The 21,125-nt window shown below is 52.7% G+C and overlaps 1 protein-coding gene across 1 annotated transcript; it reads right to left on the bottom strand.

The window, feature by feature from the left end:
• Positions 1–5,877: 5,877 nt before the first annotated feature.
• On the bottom strand, positions 5,878–16,457 carry GDF6 (growth differentiation factor 6). The gene is made up of 2 exons (XM_054385508.1): positions 16,136–16,457; positions 5,878–6,740 (listed from the first exon to the last, which is right to left on the bottom strand). Exons 1-2 carry the CDS (start codon positions 16,455–16,457, stop codon positions 5,878–5,880), a joined length of 1,185 nt encoding a protein of 394 aa, XP_054241483.1.
• Positions 16,458–21,125: the final 4,668 nt, after the last annotated feature.

The raw sequence follows: 21,125 nt of genomic DNA, 5'->3' as shown, positions 1-21,125 counted from the left end.
ACAGAGCTGAATGCTGACAAGAGGACTTCACTCTAGGGGTGTATGCTCCTTTACAGCACATGGCTGCTATGTGAGAGAACAAATTCCCTGCTGTGGAAATCTGCTGTCCAGCCTCTGAATGCTTGATAAGGGTGAACTTCAGTCACTTGACTTCCTCAGAGCTTCAGATGTGCTTCTGAAGGGCAAAGTTAAGAGATTATGAAGTAAAATGTTTCGTACAATGTGATCAACTCTGTCCCTCAGCTAACATTTGAGGTTAAACATTCACAGAATCATAGAATCACAGAATGGTCCAGGCTAGAAGGGACCTCCAAAGCTCATCCAGTCCAACCTCCCTGCAGTCAGCATCCCCAACTAGAGGTCTCGTTGAGCCTCAGCTTGAATATTTCTAAGGAAGGAGCCTCAACCACCTCTCAGGGCAACTTGTTCCAGTGTTCCACCACCCTCATAGTCAAGAACTTCCTGATATCCAATCTAAATCTGCTCTTCTCTAGTTTGAAGCCATTGCCCCTTGTCCTGTCCCTGCAGGCCTTTGCAAACAGTCTCTCTCCATCCTTCTTGTAGCCCCTTCAGGTACTGGCAGGCTGCTATTAGGTCTCCCTGGAGTCTTCTCTTCTCCAGGCTGAACATCCCCAGCTCCCTCAGCCTGTCCTCATAGCAGAGCTGCTCCAACCCCTGATCATTTTCGTGGCCCTCCTCTGGACCCTCTCCGTCAGGTCCATGTCCTTCCTGTGCTGAGGGCTCCAGACCTGTACAAAGCACTCCAGGTGAGGTCTCACCAGTGCAGAGCAAAGAAGCAGAATCACCTCTCTGGATCTGCTGGCAGTGCTGCTTTGGATGCAGCCCAGGCTGTGATTGGCCTTCTCTGCTTCAAGCTCACACTGCCTGCTCATGTCTAGCTTCTTATCCATCAGCACCCCCAAGTCCTTTCCCTTGGGGCTGCTTTCTAACACTTCATCCCCCAGTCTGTATTGAAGTGTTAAAAAAAAGCATGCTTATTTTGCACATTTTGATGAACAGACCAACCTCTTATCTATGTAGAGATAATGAAGATTGGATCTACTCTGCATGGGATGCTTCCAGCATTTGCCCACGAAAACCATTTCCACAAATACACCCCTCCCATAAATCGATGTAAGAGGTCCAAAAATCAGTTGCAATGACAAAGTAATGGTTTAAGCCCTGTGTTACTGTTTTCATTCACATATTCAGACTGTAATTGTCCCACTGCATATCTAGACTTCAAAGATGAGCCAGTGGTTTGCATCTGAGCAACACAGTGCAACGCACATCTGCTGGTACGAATCACATCATCACCCAGACTGACTTTGGCTGGAGCCTATTCCCACAACTTCATAGATTCTGCTCCCTCTTCTGGCCAGCAGCATAATAAAAGAAATCATTTCCCCTTTTTTAAATATGATTTTGAGCGTGGGGAGTTGAGAAATGGAAAAGAGAATTCATGTTCCTTTGGCAGGACAAAGAGGTCTGAGATGCGCATCCGCTGAATGTCTATATTTGGATTTCTCTGTAACAAAAGGCTTGAAGTATTTGTGGTCAAAGCAGAAAAGAAATAATTATTGTTGTGGCTTCTTTTTTTTCAGTTCACTGGTTAGCTCTTCAGGGAGAAGGGTAGGAGAGAGGAAGAGAGGTACAAGGAAGGAGAGACCACTGATCAGCTCTGCTGCATCTTTCCAGTTCTTAGAAAAGGTGCACAGATCCCATCCTCAGGAACAGCAAACTTGCCAGAATGGGCTCAGACAATGTATTAGCTACAGCACCCAGAGCACATGCTCAGAAAGGCCACTGCTGCCTTGCTTTCAATAAGTAAGATCCAAAAGGTTTGTTTCCAGACCCTGATCATTTCTGCCTTTTTTTTTTTCTCTTCAAGTCCCCTCACTTCCCTTGGAAGTTAACAAACACAGACCAGACATTTGGGACAAAGGGCTTTCAAACTCTTTCTGGCCATTAAAGATGTCACCAAAAATTCAGCTAATGCAGGAGAAAGTATAAACTGCTCTACTCTGTACATCCAAGGCAGCAAAATGTTCTCTGTTGCCTCTTTGAGGACTTCCTTTAAGGAGAGAATTTTTTGGCCTCCCACAGTTGAACTTTGCCTAATGCTTCATTAGGCAAAGCCACATGTGGAGGTGGAGCAGAAAGGACAGCTCAGTGACAGTACAGTTTGTCATCAAGTCTGCAATGTACAAGCTTGCAACAGAAGCAATCCTGGGGTTTACATGGACAGGAAATTGCATTGCAAACCTCCACGTATGGTTTTAGCCAAAGCCTTATCTGTGCAGGGGACAATTGATATTTGCTCACTAGACAGCCAAATTAAGAGATGATGCATTCAGCCCTGGTTACGTGGGAACTTTTTAAAACATAGCTTTGATTTCCAGTGGCTGGTGTCCTAAGTATCTTGATGACCTTTCATCAGAGAGCATATTGCAGCCAGTTGGGCATCATTTGCCCATTGCTCTCTTTCACAGGGAGACAGGGAGCTTGATCTGGACTAGAATGAATTGGTGGTGTTGGAGTAGCAACTGAAGTTCACACTGATCAGAGCTGCAAACAGAATCACAGAATCACACAATGTCAGGGATTGGAAAGGGCCTCCAGAGATCATCCAGTCCAACCCCCCTGTCAGAGCAGGATCGCCTATGCCAGATCACACAAGAACACATCTAAGGTGGGTTTTGAATATCTCCAGAGAGGGACACTCCACAACCCCCCTGGGCAGCCTGTTCCAGGGCTCTGTCACCCTCACAGTGAAAAAAATTTTCCTCATGTTTCCATGGAACTTCCTACATCTCAACATCCACCAGTGCCCCTTGTGCTGTCATTGGGCATCACCTCTGATGCCCAGCTTTCAAACAGAAGCTCTTTTCAAAGCTGCTATTTCTGAATTGACTATTAATCTGCTCTGCTCTGGTGATACCCCACCTGGAGCACTGTGTCTAGTTCTGGAGCCTCTCTTACATGAAGGATCTGGAGGTGCTGGAAGGTGTCCAGAGAAGGGCCAGGAGGATGATCAGAGGGCTGGAGCTGTTCTGCTATGAGGACAGACTGAGAGTTGGGGTTGTTAAGTCTGGAGAAGAGAAGGCTCTGAGGAGACCTTCTTGTGGCCTTCCAGTATCTGAAGGGAGCTCCAAGAAAGCTGGGGAGGGACTTTTGAGAGTGCCAGGTAATGACAGAACTGGGGGGAATGGAGCAAAACTAGAAATGGGCAGATTCAGATTGGATGTTAGGAAGAAATTCTTCCCCATGAGGGTGGTGAGACACTGGCAGAGGTTGCCCAGGGAGGTGGTGGAAGCCTCATCCCTGGAGGTTTTGCAGCCAGGCTGGATGTGGCTGTGAGCAACTTGATGGAGTGTGAGTTGTCCCTGCCCGTGGCAAGGGGTTTGGAACCTTGAGGTCCCTTCCAACCCTGACAATTCTATGATTCTATAATTCTATGACCATGAAGCACTATTAAGCACTAAAATGAAATATTCCTCTGGCAGCTGCACCAGCTCTAAGGCTGGGCTCTTCTACAGGTCTCTTAGCTGCTGCTATTCAAACACTTTGGTCCAATTGTGCACTCCTTTGTTCCAAGGGTGTGAAAGTTGGCCAGAGAAAAACCGTGTGCGATCAGATCTTGTGATATGGTCAAAAAATTCCACTTTCCATGAAAAGCACCTTGTTTTCAAACACATTCCACAAGGTGAGCAGCTCTTTCAGCCCTCCTGCATAGAAGATGAGGCACTTTTTTGCTTCTTTTTCCCCCCGACAGAGTAAGCTGACAGCCCCCACACTGCCTGCACCACCACCTCCACCCATCGCTGTGAGAGAGGAGGAGAACTCTTCTCTTACTGAAACAGCTACTCAGTGAATAGTTCTTCATTATCTAAGAGATAGCCAGGAAATATTTAATAAATATATTACCCGTTGCATCAAAATAAATATCATTTATAAAACATTCATTGTCTTTTGCTCGTCATCATCATCATCATCATCATCATACAGTGTATATAAATGTGCCCAGTACAGATGAGATTTTACAAAGGGTTGCCTGAATCTTTCCCCCTTAATGCATTCTCCCACTTACAGTAATCATTGCATAAAAGGCAGAGCAACATCCCACAGCACTTCACCACCAGCATAGACCAAAGACCAAACTAAAGATCTTGTGAAGGGGGTACAAAAAGTCTCCAGCTAGGAGGAATGGCTTTAGGTATGTCTTAAAAGTGGCACTTGCTTCAACTCAACAACTCTGCAGCATTTTTAGAGCTGGAGCCAATGTTTACTTGAGGACTCAAGAATTACAAATAACAGAACATATAAAAGCAAGCTGACTTTTTTTGTTGTTGTTGGAAAGAAAACATGTTTAATAATACAGTAAAAGTTGTAGTATCGTCCAGTAAAGGTGTATGGTAAAAATGTTCTGGATATTAATTTACCTCAGATAACTTTTAGAGTTGTAAATACTTGCATTATAGTGAGGTAGACAGTAAAAAAAAAAAAAAAAAAAACACCAAACAAAAAAAAAAAAAAAAACCAAACCAACCAACCAAACAAAACCCCCTTTCTTTTCTCCATTATTAGCACAGAATTTAAATCTTGGAATAAGATCTTAAGGAAACGATAATGTTAAGTAAAGAGGAAATATTTGATTAATGCTTAATTCTGTACAACTCAAATATAAACTTTAAAAAATATTAGAAATTATAACATTTCGAGTGCATATAATGTTTTGTACATTAAAAAAAAAACCACAAGAAATGCAGGTTGTTCATCTCCATTTTTGCACTTTTCAGTCTGTTTAAATAAACAAATATTTACAACTTTGATATGAACAACAGTGCATCCAAAGCAAAATGTGCATTTTAAATTATTGCTCCTGGGCGAGTCTTTTTATTAGCATTTTATATTATTATTCTCTTTTCTTTTTTTTTCCCTCCTTTTTTTTTTCTTTTTTTTTCCCCATCAGTTTGTAGCTCTGCAAAACCAGATAAGCCAACAATTCTAGAAATGAGGGGAGGGGGAAGCCTTGAAACTATGAACATAATCGTTACACTAAAAAAAAAAAGGGCAAGGCATGCTTCGAAGTGCATTTTCCTCAGGTGAAGCCACAGCTGAGACCGAAGGTGGGAAAGAAACAGGAATCTTACATGAAACGCCTTTTTCAGCACATCGTTCGTGTATAATACTGCTGCAGGTTGAGAGGGTTGCCGGGCTGGAGCTACCTAGAGACCTCGCAATGGCATCCTTGCACTGTTCCTGAAATCCCAACAAGTTTCCTTTTCAATCTACCCAGGTTGTGCTTTCTGCAACACTTCGCTCTTCACAGTTTTTCATTGTTGTCTTAAAATAAAACCTAGCTGGTAATTATAATCTTGAGCAATTATCTTTTTTTTTTTCTTTTCTCTTTCATTATTTTTTTCCTCTTTTTTTTTTTTCTTTGGGAAGGTGGGGGGGGCCGTAAACTATTTCTGGCTGGTAATCTCGCAGGAATGTGGAAGAGAGCAGAAATGCAACAGCCCTCTTCAGAGCAACTTCAAACAGAGGGATCCGTTTGCTCGCTCTCCCCCACCCCGCACCGGCCTTTTTTGTACTCGGTAAATCGCCCTCATCTTCGGAGGGCGGAGGACAGATCGCCAGGTAAACCCCGGAGCGGGCAGGGAAAAAGGGAAGGGAACCGGCGGAGCCCCTACTCGCTCGCTCTTCCCCGCCACAGGCAGCGTCACGGAGCGGAGGCGCCAGGGCCGCCGCCACACGCCGTCCGCCGCTCCCCGCTGCCCCAGACAAGCTCCGGGCGGGCGCGGGGCCGCCCCGCTCGCCGCCGGCATCTCCGCCAGACGCAGCCCCGGCTGCCGCCGAGGGGCGTTCCGCCCGCTACCTGCAGCCGCAGGACTCCACCACCATGTCCTCGTACTGCTTGTACACCACGTTGTTGCCCGCGTCGATGTAGAGGATGCTGATTGGAGTCAATTTGGTGGGGACGCAGCAGCTGGGCGGCGTGGAGCCGGGGTCCATGGAGTTCATGAGGGTCTGGATGATGGCGTGGTTCGTGGGCTCCAGGTGGGAGCGCAGCGGAAAGTCGCAGACCCCTTCGCAGTGGTGGGCCTCGTACTCCAGAGGGGCGATAATCCAGTCGTCCCAGCCCAGCTCCTTGAAGTTGACGTGCAGCGGCTTCTTGCTGCAGCGCAGGCGGGACTTCTTTCCGTGCCGCTTGCCGTGCCGGCTGGCGAAGGCGGTGCGCCGCTGGCGCCGGGCCGGTGGGTGGTGGGCAGCGGGCGGCGGCGGCGCGCCCAGCTCTGCGCGCAGCTCCCCGAGCAGGCTCCGCCGCCGGGCGCGGGTAAAGACCACCAGCAGCGCCCGCTCCTGCGGCGGCCTCGCCCGGCGCCCGAAGCCCAGGCCCCGGAGGTCCAGCCAGCGCGGCGGACCGCGGCCCGCCGAGGCGCGCAGCTCCAGGCACAGGCGCTTCCAGGGCCGTGGCTCCCGCAGGCTCTGCCGCACGTCGAAGACCTCCCAGCCGGCGGTGGGGGCCGCCCGCAGGTCCAGGGCGCGAGAGTCCAGCGGCCGCTGCGAGAGGCAGGGGAAGAGTTGCATGTGCAGAGGGACGGCGGGCGGCGGGCGGCCGCGGGGGGCACGGCGGAACAGCCGCAGCTCGGCCCCCACCAGCTCCTCCGTCTCCGAGAGGGTCGAGACATCGAACACGTACTGCTGCCGCCTCAGGGGAGCGGGCGGGAGATCGTCTGCCAGATAAAAAAAATAATCACGGTCAGTCTCGCACAAGGAGATCTGCCGAGAGGTCCCCCCGGGGAGGGGAAGGGCGGGCAGGGCCGCTCCTGCCCCCGCCTCACCCCCGCCCCCAGCCGGGGCCGTCCCCGGGCTGGGACCAGGGGCTCCACCGGGAGCCGGGACTGAGCTGGGCCCGGGAGAGGGCGGGGAGAAGGGGAAGAGGAAAGGGAAGCGGGGGGGGGGGGCGAAAGGAGAGAAAAGGAGAAGGAAAGGGAAAAGGAAAATAGGAAAAGGAAAAGAAAAAAAGGAAGAAATAAGAAAAATGTACAGAAGAACGCACACCAGAAAAAAGACTGCTCTCCCGCACCAGAGGCAAGTCCTGCGCCACTCACTTCTGCCCATGAACACTGCCTTCAGCGTGGGACTGGCAGCGTTGGTGTGCTCATGTACGTTATGCACACATGTAGACATCTACACATATGTGTTCTCCTCCAAGAGAAAAACCTGGACTTCTTTTTTGACACATTGGTGTACGAAGTGCAGCGCAGAAAGCAAACCAGATTCCCCTGAGCTGCTTTCCAATAAAATGTTTACAACCCAGCAAATACAAAAATTCCCCAAGCTCCAGGGTTTCCCCAGAAGCTAGTAAAGCTTGTGTGGATTTAAATAGTAAAAATGTCACTGGAGCCTCTGTTCAGCAGCCCCTCGCCGCTTTTCCAAGTTCAGCCCGCTCCAGGGATGAAAACGAAGACTAAAGGAATATACATCCCCTGTTATTTATTGATATCAAAGGTCATCGGCGTGTTTCACCAATTCGGCTCTACCTGAGAGGTATGGGGGAACCTCCTGGGGGGCAGGAAGGACAGCAGGATGATTTATGCAACCCCAAACCTTCAAATGCCGCCACAGCCATACAGAAATCAATGCAGACTGACGTGCAGTTAAGCGCTGTTAAGCATACCCCAAAGTCGCCCTGCGCTGCGGCGTGTTCCCCCAGACTCCAGGAGGAGACATGAAGCGTGGACAAAGTAGACCACCCCGGGGCACAGAAGTCCACCCTGGCACAGGGGAACTCACGGCGGAGCTTGCAGACAGCCGAGCGCATCCCTCCTGCTCCGTAGGGAGCCGTGGAACTGGGTGCCCGCCGGGGACACCTGCCCCGCTACTGGGCAGGGGGTTGCACATCCCTCTCGGGGGCGCCAAGGGAGAGTCCTCAGAAAATCACAGAATGAAAAATGTCGTCACAGTCTCAGGTGACGCCAACAGCGGCTCTATCGATCCGCTGAATAGAAATTTTGAAATCCAGCGGGAATTTCCTGCAGGCGCTGGGCAGTCTCGGCAGCACTTTAACGACGGGGAAGGATTTGGCTAGTGGTTCGGGGATGTTTTCTTCCCTGCACACGCTTGTGGCTGGGGGCTGAGGTGTGCCTGGCTGGCGAGAGGAGGGTCTGGCAGCTAGGGAAAGTTCTGGGGACATTCAAGGGGGGGTCGGGCAAGACTGGGACCTTCAAACAGAAGGGATTGTGCATCCTTCGGAGAAGAACGCGCGGGTCCCCTTGCTCGTCTTTGGCTTTCCCTGAGCCCAGCAGCCGTCAGGTGCCCTTGAGTCCAGCAGGTCACAAACGGGTCTCCTGTCCCTTCAATGGCTCCAGCGACTGTTGCGGAAACCACATCGGCGCCTGCCCCTGCCCTCGACTTTAGTGTGTGGGCAGACCCAGGCCTGGGCACATCTCCGCTCTCTGCCTGGGGAAGTGGGGGTGGGGGTGTCTTGCTTGGTTTCAAGGGCAGATGCTCGCCCTGTTTGGCACTCTCTGGCCGCACCTGGGGCAGAGGTGCGGGGGAGGGCTCCCTCCAGCCCCGCTGTCCCTTCAGAGCCGACTCCACCTCCCCTGCTCCGGGATAGTGTCCTCGTCTAGGGGACGGGCTTCAGGAGAAGGGTAGCACTGCCCGGCTTTCGGGGAAAAAGAGGGCAGCCCTTTCCCGAGGGATGGAGAGCCACAGAGGTGACAAGCAGGCGGCTGCGGCGCGGGGAATCTGTCCCTTCGGGGTGACATTCACGGGTGTATTAGACGGGAGCGGCTGAATTTTCCGCGGGTCTTCGCTGCTGAAATCAGACGCCCTACCATGCGGGGGGGCAGCCAGCTCCGGTCCTGCGGATGTCAGAGGCTTGCTCGGGGAGCGCGCTTTAGGCGCACCCCGCAGCATGCTTTGAAGCTTCAGCTTGACAGGGGTTGAAAGCGTTGCAGGGCGACTCCGGCTGGCTCGGTGGCATGGCACGCTGGGGACACGGATGAACGGCAGAGAAATTTGCCCCCGGGCAAAGGGGGCTGCGATCCGGGTTTAGGCAGCACCGACTCCGCTGGAGAACTCCCGCTGCTTCACGCAGCTGCCGGCTCCTGCTCCTCTCCCCGAAAGGGGCAGGGCTGCTGGTTGTTTCAAATAAGCAGCTCTGAATCCGATCAGATAAACGCTTTTTATTCACTCTTGTAACCTAATAATTCCAGATGAATACATAATCCTAAACCAGTACTGGCTCGCTCCCAGCGCAGTCCGGAGGGTGGGAAAAGCTGCGGAGGGCGGGGAGGTTAAGTGGTACCTCCGGAACGGCCGCAGCCCAGGGAGAGAGGGGTCTGTTTTGGGGACCCTTTGTTCCAGCGAAGCTGCTGCCTTCCCAGCACACAAAGAGGGGCAGGGGAAGGCGTGGGGACACCCTGGCTGCCCCTCTCCCTCCGTGTGAGGAGCGCACAAGGGCTGGGTCTTGTCCTCTTAAGTTTTCCTTTAAAAGCGAGGAGCGGCTGGGGTCAGCTGCGGGGGATTCTAACAGCCAGCTTCAGATTTGCCTTTTTGTCAGGCCAGCTGAGGCTGTCATTCCCGTAATTCCCGGTACCGAAATAGTTGGAGAGAGTATCAAAGTCATCCCACATCCACACTGAATGTGGATGGGAAAATCCACACTGCAGGAAATGCACCAGAGAGGTGTGTCTGCATTTGTAACTTGAACTTAGATGAATGTTAGTTACGCAGTATTAGTTTTATTTCGACTTCCCGTTTTGTTCTTTTTTTTTTTTTTTTTGTTTGTTTGTTTGTTTGGTTGGTTGGTTGGTTTGTTTTGTTTGGTTTTGGGTTCTTTTTTCGAGCGAAGGTAAAATATTGGGAGCGGGAAGGAGGATGAGAAAAATAGAGTAGATCTATCTTTAATTTAAGCCTGTTTCAGCCTGTAAGGAGGCGAGAGCTGTGCCCTTCTCAAAGCGCCGTCACAGCCGCCGTGCCCCGTGCTCCCGCGGGACGGGCTAAATTGGGCCGAGCCCCCGGCCTCCGCCTCCCGGCTTCCCTCCGCTTTGAGGTGGCGGAGGCTTTATCACCTTCGAGGTTAAATGAGTAACTAGGTTGAGACACTTCCTTTAACTCCCTCCCCTTTCTCGCCTCCCGGGTTCGCTTTCTCGCCCAGCAACCTGGGCTTTGAGGCGAGCCGGGGGTTAACGAAGGCTACACAGAGTTTCCCTTTTCATGGCAGATCAGGTACTGGGCTCCCGGCCAATTCATCAGGGTTCAGATCTTAACTTTACATCACTGCAAATTATACCCAAACCACATTCAAGAAAAATTTTCCCATTCCCGAATTCTCTTTCAAGCCGTATTTAAACTCGCAAACCAAAAGCACATTTGCAGTTTAAAGACCCTTTGCAGGCGCTCGTTCAACAATAATCTGGAAATTAAAACATACAACCCCCCTAATTGCGAGGGGCTGCCCACAGGTTGTCTGCAGAGTCGCAAGGCTGACAGGTATTTTTTTTTTCAGCTCGGGAGCATAACCCGAGCTGTGGAAACAAGGAGCTGACTCCATGTGTGGCATTTCTCCGGGTTTCAATTCCACGTCTCCCAGCGCCTGCCTTGCCATGGTTTTTTATTACACCAGCTGATTAGTTTTAAATGTTTCGTTCGCTTCACTCTCGAGTAACCGGGAAAGACCACACCTTCTTCGGACGAGTTCTCAATCCAGCAAGAACCCCAGCGAGATGATAAAGGACTGTTTCGGGGTTGATTTTCGGTTGTTGGTTGGTTTGGAGTTTTTTTGGTTGGTTGTTGTTTCCTTCCCACACATAACCCCCGGAGCGGGAATTCACCTGGCTGCGATAGACCTTTGATCCCCGCCTTGCCGTACCTGCTCTGGGAAGGCTGCCTGCCCTCTCCCCGTCCTCCAGCTCGCCGCTGCCTGCGGCCGCTTGCCGCCTTCTGCCGCTGCCTCTCAGATTCCCACGAGCGCCGCTCGGCCCTCGAGACCACAGCCACACTCGTGGGACATTCCGCGGGGCTCCGGGCCCCTCATCCATCAGAACTGCCGCAGGAGATGCGCCGAGGCGGAGAGGGGCTTTCGTCGGGGGGGTTCTACCTGCTGTAACAGCCATTAACCAGTTCCCCTTCCCTTTCCCCGTTTGCGGCGGTTTCGCTATCCGAAATACTTAGATCGAGGAGCAAGCTGTTCTTCCAACATTACACTTTTTGAGAAATGGGAATAAATATTCCCAGCGCTCGGAACTAAAACACGGAGCGAGGGGACGCTTTGAAGGGTATTTCTGAGCGGTATATGTGGGAGCGTCGGGATATAGTAACGCAACATAGAGATCTGGCCACAACTAGCAAGGACTGTAACGTCCCCTTTCGCTCGTAAACCAGACTTCAGGCACGGCAGGACTCCCAACCTCAGTTCCAGCCTACCCCGAACTCGCAGGGAAAGGAACATTTCTCCCATCGGCTGCTTTTCTTCTACAAGACTACGAAGCAAGGAGGAAGAGGACGATGGCGAAACACTCCCCTGCCGTGCCCACCGCCGGGCTAGCCCTGGGCTGCGCCGAGTGGCTTCTCCGCGGCCCGCTCGATCCCCGGGTTGGGGCCAGCCCGGGCTGCGGCATGGCATCGCCCCGCGGGAGGCGGGAACTGAACAGCTCCCGGGCGCAACACTCCGTCCTATGGTCCTCAAACCCACCCTTCCCACTTCCCCTCCCACCCTCCCTACCCCCTAAAACCAACAAATAAGAAAAATAATCAAATGTGGCCGCTTAGCGAGGCCCACGAGGGGGCTTCTGGATCTAAAATTTGAAAATAAAAATTCAGGATCGGGTCCGAAATGAGCCACCAGAACGGCTTAGTACGCTTTAAGTGCTGCTTCCCGTTAGCGGAGCGGATCCGCAGTCGCGCACCGCCCCGCCGAGCAGCCGCGGGGCCGCTCTTTCCGGCCACCCTCCCTCTGCTCAAACCCCCGCGCCTTCGCTAAAGAAAACAAAACTAAATAAGTAAGAATCCCCTCCCCCGTTTTTCAACGGTGAGAAACACGCGGCCGCGGGCCCCGAGGGGACGCACCGCTGCTCGCTCCGCCCGTGCCCCAGCCCCTCTTCGCTCCCTCCCGCAGCTCCCGCAGCGCGGGGTTGAGGGGGAGCAACAAACCCCCGCATGTCCCGCAGCAGGCGCGGGCAGAACGGAGGCAGAGCTTGCTTCCCGGCCGCCGCCGCCCCCCGCACAGTCGGCTCCGCGGGCGCGGAGCCCCCTCCGCCGTGCCGCCCCGTTCCTTCCCCGGGCGCACGGCAGGGATGAGGAGCGGCTGCTCTCTGCCTCACTCCGGCCGTCTGGTCTGCATTAGTGCTTTTATAAGGGGCTCAAGCAAATCGAATACAAGGTCACCAAATAATTAACAGTTGTGAATTCCCTCCTTGCCCATTAAAATACTTCCCTGCTTATATTTCATTTTCCCTCTGCCAACGACAACACTGCCTGGGCAAAGGCGCTGCACGGATTACACTATATCGCAGCTTTCGGTCCACCCAGAAACCCGCTGTTTTGCATAAACATGTTGCACTAGATGAACTTCAAGTAGGATTTACGCTCTTTTCTTCTGCCACAGGCGCAGCCAGGCCATTTCCAGTTTCTGCGCACGGGATCCTCCTTTCGTCCTGCCCCTGTTCCTCACCCTCTCACGACCCTTATGGCAAAGAGCAAAATAACCACAGTGGGACCCCTGCCCATCCGAATCAGCTGCCTCTCAACTGGAACACGAAACTGCACAAAGAAAACGGGGAGGGAAGAAGGAGACGGTCTCGACTCATTTCAGTTTCCCCATCCCTTAGGCGCGTAGCTCCACATTCCGTAAGCGAGAGCCCGGCCATGGCACGGCGGCTGCCGGCAGCCCTGTGGATACAGAAGTGAAAGGCGAAGCGAGACCACAGCAGCATGTCCCTGTAGCATTCCCTTCCCACGGGAGGATCCTTAAAAAATCGAGCTCCCTCTCACCTCAGCTATTTTTGTTTTCTTTTTAGTTTGTTCCGGGCCATGCCACGTTTCTTGCTAGTTTGAATTTCCTTGTTTATAGCTCCTTTCTCCTGCTCCCTCCCGCTCTCTCTTTTCTTTTTTCTTTTTTAAATTTTTTCCCTCCCCCTGCCTGGTGGAGTCCTTGCAGCTCCTAATTGTCCTGCCTTACTGTGGAGCTCCAATGCTGGGGGTCCTGAGGCCAGCGAGAGCACCATCTGCGTTTTAATGAGTTACTTCATGTGCCAACAGTAATTTTCCTACATTCAGCTAAGTCCTGTCTGATCTTGCGACCGTAACAAGGGGGAGAGAGTGGGGGGCGGGAGGGGGTGGAGAAGGGGAAATCGCAAACTTTTTCCCCCCTTTCTGCGCTCTTTTTCTACCGATGGGGGGCGGGGGGGGGGGGAAATAATTATATACATGTAACGCAGTACTGTAGCTTCGAGCTAACCTGAAAGCGATCTTATTAGCTTCAAGAGGGAAGGAAAGAAACAAGAGGAGAAGAGGAGAGGTGATAGCACCGAAGCGCTCTGCCCCAGTCAGCTGCCGAGGGCAGCGGAGCGGGCTGGCTGCGGACGGAGGCCCGGGGCTGCTGCGGGCAGAAGCCGGCAGCCGAGCTGCCTTTCCCGTGGAACGCTTTCACGGACACGCAGGACAGCAGCTCATGCCGTGCAGGAAGAGGAGTTCTTGGCAGGAGTAAAAGCTGCTTCGCGCTCCTCCCTGTGCTGCTGTCTTCTCGAAATACGGCGATGAAGGATGCCTTGTGGGCAGGAGGGGCGGCCACCGTTGTCTTCCCCGGAGATGCCGCTTAGGTAAAGAGCAGCCCATTTAATTGGGTCAATTTAGGCGGCTATATTGTCTGCAAATGAATTGACAGAAACTCCCCTCCACCCTCCCTTTCCCTGCTTTCCCTGAGCAAAGACTGTTCATCATCAACACAACTCCAGCTCGCCAATTAACTGGGCTAGGAGCCCACGGGGAGGTGGGCAGTAAAATAGCTACCACTTCAGAGGAACGGAAGCTCTCTTGAAGTTTTTTGGTGATGTGCCATTGGCTGGTCAGCTTCATTATGGGAGACTAGACAATATTTGATATGTTATGACATGAACACTCAATTAGATCACTGAGTTGAAATACTCCAATCAGTGGCTTGATGCTAAGCAACCCTCAGAAGGTCCAGCAGAAGGTCACAGCCTGTGACACATCAAATCAAAATCAATGGGGAAAAGTGAGGCTTTTCCTTAATCAAACCAGGACTTCTGTTAGCAAATCACTTCCCCCGGAGGAGAATCTCCCATGCAGCGAGATGAGCTAAATTTGTTAAATTAACTGTCTTTCTTCTGGTTATCAAGAATAAGATGATCTTGAACGCGGCTCTGTATCCCCGCGGCTCGCAGAATTCGCACCCCTCTTCCTCTCCGTCGGGGAAGCGGCCAGCTCGTTTCTGGCGACTGAACTTTCGAAACCGTATTTCTAGAAAGCGAGTACTTCCCACCCCCCCCCACCCCCCACCCCCCCCCCACCCCCGCTTTTAACAGCGACGAAGAAAACAGCCCCCTTAAAGCGAAGGCGGAAAGCAAAACCCTGCGTCCCCTCTACCCTCAGAAACGACCGGGTGCTTCTTGCCCGGGGATGCGCCCGCTGAAGGCCCTTCCACGCACCCTCCCGAGCCCAGAGGGGCGCGACGGGTACCGGGGCGGGAGGGGAAGAGCCACACCGAGCCGAGCTCCTTCCGCGGGGGAGGACCCCCTGAGACGGGGGCCGTCACGATGGGGAAAGAGGCTGAGCCACGGCTACCCCGGGGGAGGAGAGGCTGCCGGCTCGGCGGGGGCGGCGGAGGTGGTTGGTTTGGGGTTCGATTTGGTCTGGGAAGGCAGAAGCTCCTGTGTGTTTTCCTAGTGGTCGAACGGCTGGGACGCTGGGGGCTCCGGTGTGATTCCCCAGCTCCCAGGACGCGGCTGCCAGCCGCTGGCAGGTATACGAGCAGGGTCCCCCGGGGGCGCGGACGGAGGGGAGGGTCTTCAAACCGGGATGGGGAGGAGAGGAGGAAAGAATACACAACCTTCATTAAGAACCTGTTAATTAGTCTATCCTTAATGACTCACAAACCAGGGTAACAAAAAATCAAACCAAAAAGGGCATTTTGAGGGAACGGAAACTTTCCTCTGCGTCTCCGAGAAACCTCCACCAGCTGCCTCGGCTGCGAGCAATAAAGCAAACGAGAGAAAAGCAATGTAGGGTCCTGGCCGGGGTTGCAGCTCGTGGGGAGGTACTGGGAGCCCCGCGGCACGGTGATGCCCGAGGAGAGGCAGGCAAGGCTTGCGATTCAGTTGCCCCCGAACCCTGTTTCCCGCCCGTCCTCTCCCTCCTCCTCACTCCCACCACGGGGCAGCCGAAGGCCCGGGGAAGCGGCTCCTGCTGCCGACCTGACCCGGGATGGGTGAAGACCAGCCCCGCACACACTAGGCTTAAAGGACTCGGGTTGCGTCCCCGAAATCAGACGGCGGGTCTCAGCCGCCCCCCGATGAGCCCCGGGGCCAGGAGTCACCTAGGCTTCGAGCCGCGTCCCAGCCACAGCGCTTTCAAACGGTGCTGGTGCTCTTCCAGGTAACCCAGATAAAGGACCCACCAAGAGCAGCTGCAGGCAGCAAATGTTTGCCCTCGGTCAGTTTGAACTTTCTATTTGCCTTGGAGCCGCCGCGATAAGGGCGATCCTTTCTCCGGCTGACGGAAACAAACCAGAAGAGAGGATTGCGTTTGGATTTTTGTTGTTGTTGTTGTTGTTTAAGGTTGCGTTTACACCCAAAGTGCTCCTGGGGCGTGTTTCCCACCACCCCATGACGGTTCGGGGGCGAACGCGCGTGTTTCCCGCAGGCAGCTGCGGTCCGGGCGTAGCGCCGCGGGGCACTTCGCTCTCAGATAAAACAACGCGATCCGCAATTTACCGAGAGATCCACTTTTCTGCAATACCGAATACTGAAAGACCACCGGTGACCGGCCCAGCGTGTCCCCATCTTCCAGCGCCGGGCCCCGGGGAACGGCAGCCGCTGGAAGGGGCGCCCGCCGACCCGGAGGCCAGTGAGGGGCGCGGGTCGGGTGGGGTAGAACTTACCTCGTCCCCTGTCTACAAAGCTAGTGATGGTGTTGGCGGATTTGGACGACTGAAAAAAGCTGGCGTTGATGCCCAGTTTCTCCGCGATAGAGTAAGTCCTGAACAGAGACAGCATGTACTCGTGGGGTTCCGCTCGTGGGAGCGCCCGGCCCACGGGGTGTCCCCCTTGCCGCGGGCGGTTCTCCCGTGGGGACCGCGGCAGCCTGCGGCCCCGTCCGCCCTTGGAGGAGGCGGCGGGTAGGGAAGCCGGGAGGCAGCAAGGTAAATCCCAGAGGAGGCTGGCGAGCAAGGCGGCGGAGAGCAGGGCCCGGCGTGCATTCATAGCGAGAGGCGGCGGTGAGGAGGGAGAGGAGGGCGGCCCGACGTGCGGCTCCGGCGGCCCACGGAGCGGCGCGGGGACTGCGCGGCGGCGTGGCGCGGAGCGGGGACTGCACCCGGGCGGGCTCGGCCCGGAGTAGCCCGCCCCGCCCCGTGGGTACCGCCCCGCCGCGGACCGCCCCGTGGGGGCACCCAGCCCGCCCCCGCGGGGCGGTCCCGCCGTCGGGTGCTCCGGGGACCCTTGGCTCCCTCCTCGCTGTCGACGCCACGCGGGACGTGGACACGATGGCCAGAGAGAGACGCTGTGGTTCTTCCTGGCAGCCTTTGGGTACCACTTCTCATCAAGCCACCTCTGGTGGTTCTCATTAACCTACCAGCCCTTTGGTGCATTCAGGTGCCTCTCACATGCTGTGGTTTCATGTGTGGGCAGGCTCATGGGATGCTAATGACCGTGCCCGGGGCTCTTCCTGTTCCCACGGCCCTGTGTCCAAGAGCCTGGCACAGAGCAGCGCTCTTTCCAGAAGAAGAACATGGTCAAAAGCAGGTTCTCACTTTGGCATGAGCTGGCACCCAGCTAGTGAGCAGCCCTGAGGCAGGCCCTGCCACCATCAGAGGGGGAAAGGAAAGCACAGGAATGAAGAACCACAGACCATTCTTCTCTCAAAGTCTGTACAGCTACCAAGAGTAGACCAGCCCAAAAGGAGTATGGTGCCAGGCTGGAGTCTCGGAAAACGCAGTGCTGGGCATCACTGGCAAGATAAACCGGGCAGGCTGGGGTGGTCAGGAAAGCCTCCTCAAAGTGGGGCACAGATCCTCCTTGTCCTGGTCATGCAGAAGCAGGATTCAGCCATCCCTTTTTGGCTGACTTTTCAGAGGTGCATCCTTCAGTGTAAGACTGGTGTCAGCTCTCCAAATGGTTTCATCCCACCACCTATGTAGGGTTCACAGCCATGGACAAAGCACAGTAAACAGCTTGTGTTACCTTATCTGTCCTGTTCCCTCATTGCTTTTTTCTCACCTCCTTCCCATCCTTCTGTCTGAACCATGACACTGCAGCCACTGGCAGCCAAAAGCCAGTCTCCTTCCTTTCCCCACACTGCTTTCATTTTCCCCCATGCTGAGCTTCCCTCATCTTGTCTCCTGCTCTCCCATTTTCCACTTATTCCTACCTCTCTTTCCTGCTCTAGGTCTGCCACTTGCAGATTTTCCTTTCATTCCACCAAGAGATGCTGCAGCCTGAGAATCATGTGTATTTAGCAGTCCATGGCAGCTAAAGGCAGTGTGGCTTTTATCCCACACTGAATCTGACATCTCTGTACTTCTCCATCAACAGCTGCTCTTTATGGGCCATGTGGTTGTATACTGGACTTTCTGGTCCTTTTTACACCCCTTCTCATTTTCCACCAAGAGAGGGCAACTCCTGCCTGGGCTTCTGCCACTGTTCCCAGTGCAATACACTTCAGTAAGGCAGGCAGACCCAGCCAGGGCACAGGAAGCAGACATCCATCCTGTTAGGTCCTAGTTTTCTTGTAGGGAGCTCAGTCCCACCATAATCCCCAGCTCTTGGGGAGAGATGCTAGGAGAGATGAGAAGAGTGATGGAGGACATTCAAAGCAAGTGAAGAACTCAGGTTCCAAGCACCCCAGGCTGCACATCCACTAGAGAAGTGTTGTCCTGCAGTCTTCCATGCATGGCTTCACGAGCTCCACAGTGTGGTTTTGGCCCATGCCAGTTATCACTTTGCCAGCCAGTGCCCAGGCCTGTTGCAAGTTATGGCGCGTGCCAGGGGCTGTCCCTAGACAGCCATTTGGATGTGGGACATGCCATATAGCTGGTATTAGAGAGTGAGGCCTGTCATTGCCTTGGCTTCTCTTTAGCAGGGCAGATGCACTGTGAGGTGCTGGCAGATGAGCTGTGAGGAAGCAGGGCCACAAAAGAGTATCAGTGACAGTGCAGAAATGAGGCAAGTGTTCTGCAAAACCAATTCCCACATCTCTCTGGCCTGGTTTCTTCACCCTCTTTTATTAACTGTGCTTTTACTCCTCCTGCCTAGCCGCTGGCTTCACAGACACCCTCCTGAGCATTCCTCTCTCTTTTCATCATCTGTTTTCTGCTTTGGGACCTTCCCCCCTCCTTCTCCTGGCCCGTTGGCTTCACATTTCTGATGCCTCACTTTTGTTAGTTCTGCTCTTCTTTACTGCTCCCATACTTTCTGCTCTGTGCTTAGCATTTTGGCTACTTTTTCTTGCCATGACCCAGTTCCTTCCGGAGCCTTATCATCACTTTTTTGTTTCCTTCTGGTTCTTTTGTGCCCTCTTCACTTATTCCACGCTCCCGCCCGCTATCTCCAATCAGCTGCCCAGCTCCAGTTTCTTCTCCGCCAACTTCTGCCCAACCCTAGTCCCTCAGGCTCTTTCTTTTCTCTCCTGCTGCATTTCATTGTCCTATTTTCCTCTTCTGATATTGTTTCCACTTCCCACATCCCCTCCTTGTGGTTCCCAGTGCTGCTGCTGCATGGCTGCCCTTTCCCACTCCCACCCCGCTGGTTTCCAGGGTCCCCTTGCTGCTCCCGGAGTGTCTGTTCCCTTCCTGCCTTTGTCTCTCGATCTGTCTCTCCTCTTCCCTCTTTGTTCTCAGCTTTTTCCTCCCTTGGCCTCCTCCTCTCCCAAGGGAAGGCGGTTTCATACTAATGCAAAGCCGCAAGGGTCGGGTGGTCTCAAAAGCAACTTCCATCAGCCTGACTTCATTTCTACCTGCTGCTTTTGCACATTTTAACACATTCTCTAAAGCTGACTGGGATGGCTGCTTTACACCCTTGCTTCTTTAATCGAGGGCCTGGCTGAAAGCCCTCTGCAGCCAACGAGGGTCTTTCCCCCGGCTCCAGCAACCTTTCAGGCAGCGCAGAGGCTGGGGCAGGTGCACACCCTGCTGTGTTATCCCCCCGAGACAGTGCTGCTCACCAGATGATAGTGTACACTGTCAGTACTAACAGCTGTGGAGTAGGTAGTGCTGCTCTCCTGCCTGTTCCTCTCAGTGTCAGGCCCCATTGCTCCCAGTGTCCCCTTGCCATTTTGGAAGACAAAGCCATTGTTCAATACAGTAAATTGCCAGGACAGTCACTTAAGGGAGCGATAGAACGTAGGGAACCAAGAAGATGTAGCAATTGTGGCGCCTTAAGCAGCTGGACAGTCAGATCACTGAGAGGGATCTGAATGCATCAAAACATTCTTGAGAAGTTTTGTGGATTGGCAGTGAGAAAACCACCTGGAACTGGACCTGGGAACCACAGGCAGGAGCAGGAGCCTGGCAGGCAGCACGGGAGTGAAGCAGCGCCTGCGAAACCCTTGGAATCCTGGCCCCGGAGCTCAGCAAAGGGTGTAACAACAGCAGCAACAATAAGAAGAGTCAAATAATAGCAGCCACCAGAAAAAAAAAAAGGAAGAAAAAAAAAAAGAAAAAAGAAGAAGAATAGCACTTTAAAAAATTATTTCCTTTCTGGTTTTCTCAACAATAAAAGTTGGCCAGATTTCGGTTTATAATTGCATTATAAATATTTTATAACTTGATTTATTTATTTATATATTTGTTTGTTTCAGTATGTTTCTCCAAAATAAAGCAATTTGAAAACCACTTCCTTTAATTTCCTTGCACTAACCCACACAGCTCTCACACATTTCAATTTTTCAAATTTATTTATTTATTTTTAATTTAGTGTTTGATTTTTTTTTTTCAATTCAGTTTGAAAAAGAGGAGGCAGAGGGGAAACCTCATTGCTGCCTATAACTACCTGAAAGGACAAACTAGAGAGGCTGGTGCTAGTCTCTTCTCACAGGTAATTAGTGATAGAACAAGAGGGAATCGCCTCAGGCTGTGACTGGGTAGGTTTAGACTGGACAGTAGGAAAATTTTTTTCATGGAAAGAGTGGCCAGGCACTGGAATGAGCTGCTGAGGGTGGTGGTTGAGTCACCAACCCTGGATGTGTTTGAAGGTGGTTTGGATGTGGTGCCTGGGGACATGGTTCAACCTTGTAGAGCAGGGTTCTCAGTTGGACTTGGTGATCCTGAGGGTCTTTCCCAACCTGAATGTTCTGTGATTCTGTGAATTTGCTGTTCTGGGGAAAAGAAAAATCGTAAGAGGCACATTTGAAGGCCAGGAGACAGACAAAATCATCTGTAATTTTTTTCACCCTGTAAGTTTAATGGAAATATATCTTGTTATAGCCATAAAATGAGCAGCATGTTGATGGTTGGTGTTAGAGGTTACAGAACCACAGAATCACAGAATGTTAGGGGCTGGAAGGGACCTCGAAAGCTCATCCAGTCCAACCCAGCTGCCAGAGCAAGATCACCCAGGGCAGATCATACAGGAACACATCCATGCAGGTCTTTCATTCCTGAACAAGTGGTCAAGCTGAGGTTTAAGCATCACTCCTTTCACCTCTGGTTTGTGGCCTTTCAGAAGGTGCATGAGAAGCTGATCAGTTTGTAGATAGTCCCTCTTAACAGCTTGTTTTGTTTTGTTTTCAGTGCCTAGCTTGTGTCTTATTTTTACCATGAACGAAGCCTTGCAGTATTTTCATTTCTGTGAATCCAAATTATTCTCTATTGGGATGAGTAGAAAAGGCAACCACTCAAATATATGGGCTTCTTCCTCCTTCACCACACAAAAAAA

This window comes from Indicator indicator, chromosome 12 (assembly GCF_027791375.1).
Source record: "Indicator indicator isolate 239-I01 chromosome 12, UM_Iind_1.1, whole genome shotgun sequence".
In the NCBI taxonomy this organism is placed as follows: Eukaryota; Metazoa; Chordata; class Aves; order Piciformes; family Indicatoridae; genus Indicator; species Indicator indicator.
Note: the sequence above shows the minus strand (reverse complement) of the source record. Positions and strands in the feature narration are given on the sequence as shown.

Coding starts and splice junctions, on each gene's coding strand:
- GDF6 (XM_054385508.1), bottom strand. CDS start 16,457: ATGAATGCACGCCGGGCCCTGCTCTCCGCCGCCTTGCTCGCCAGCCTC. Junction 6,741..16,135: donor CTTTGTAGACAGGGGACGAG/GTAAGTTCTACC, acceptor TTTATCTGGCAG/ACGATCTCCCGCCCGCTCCC.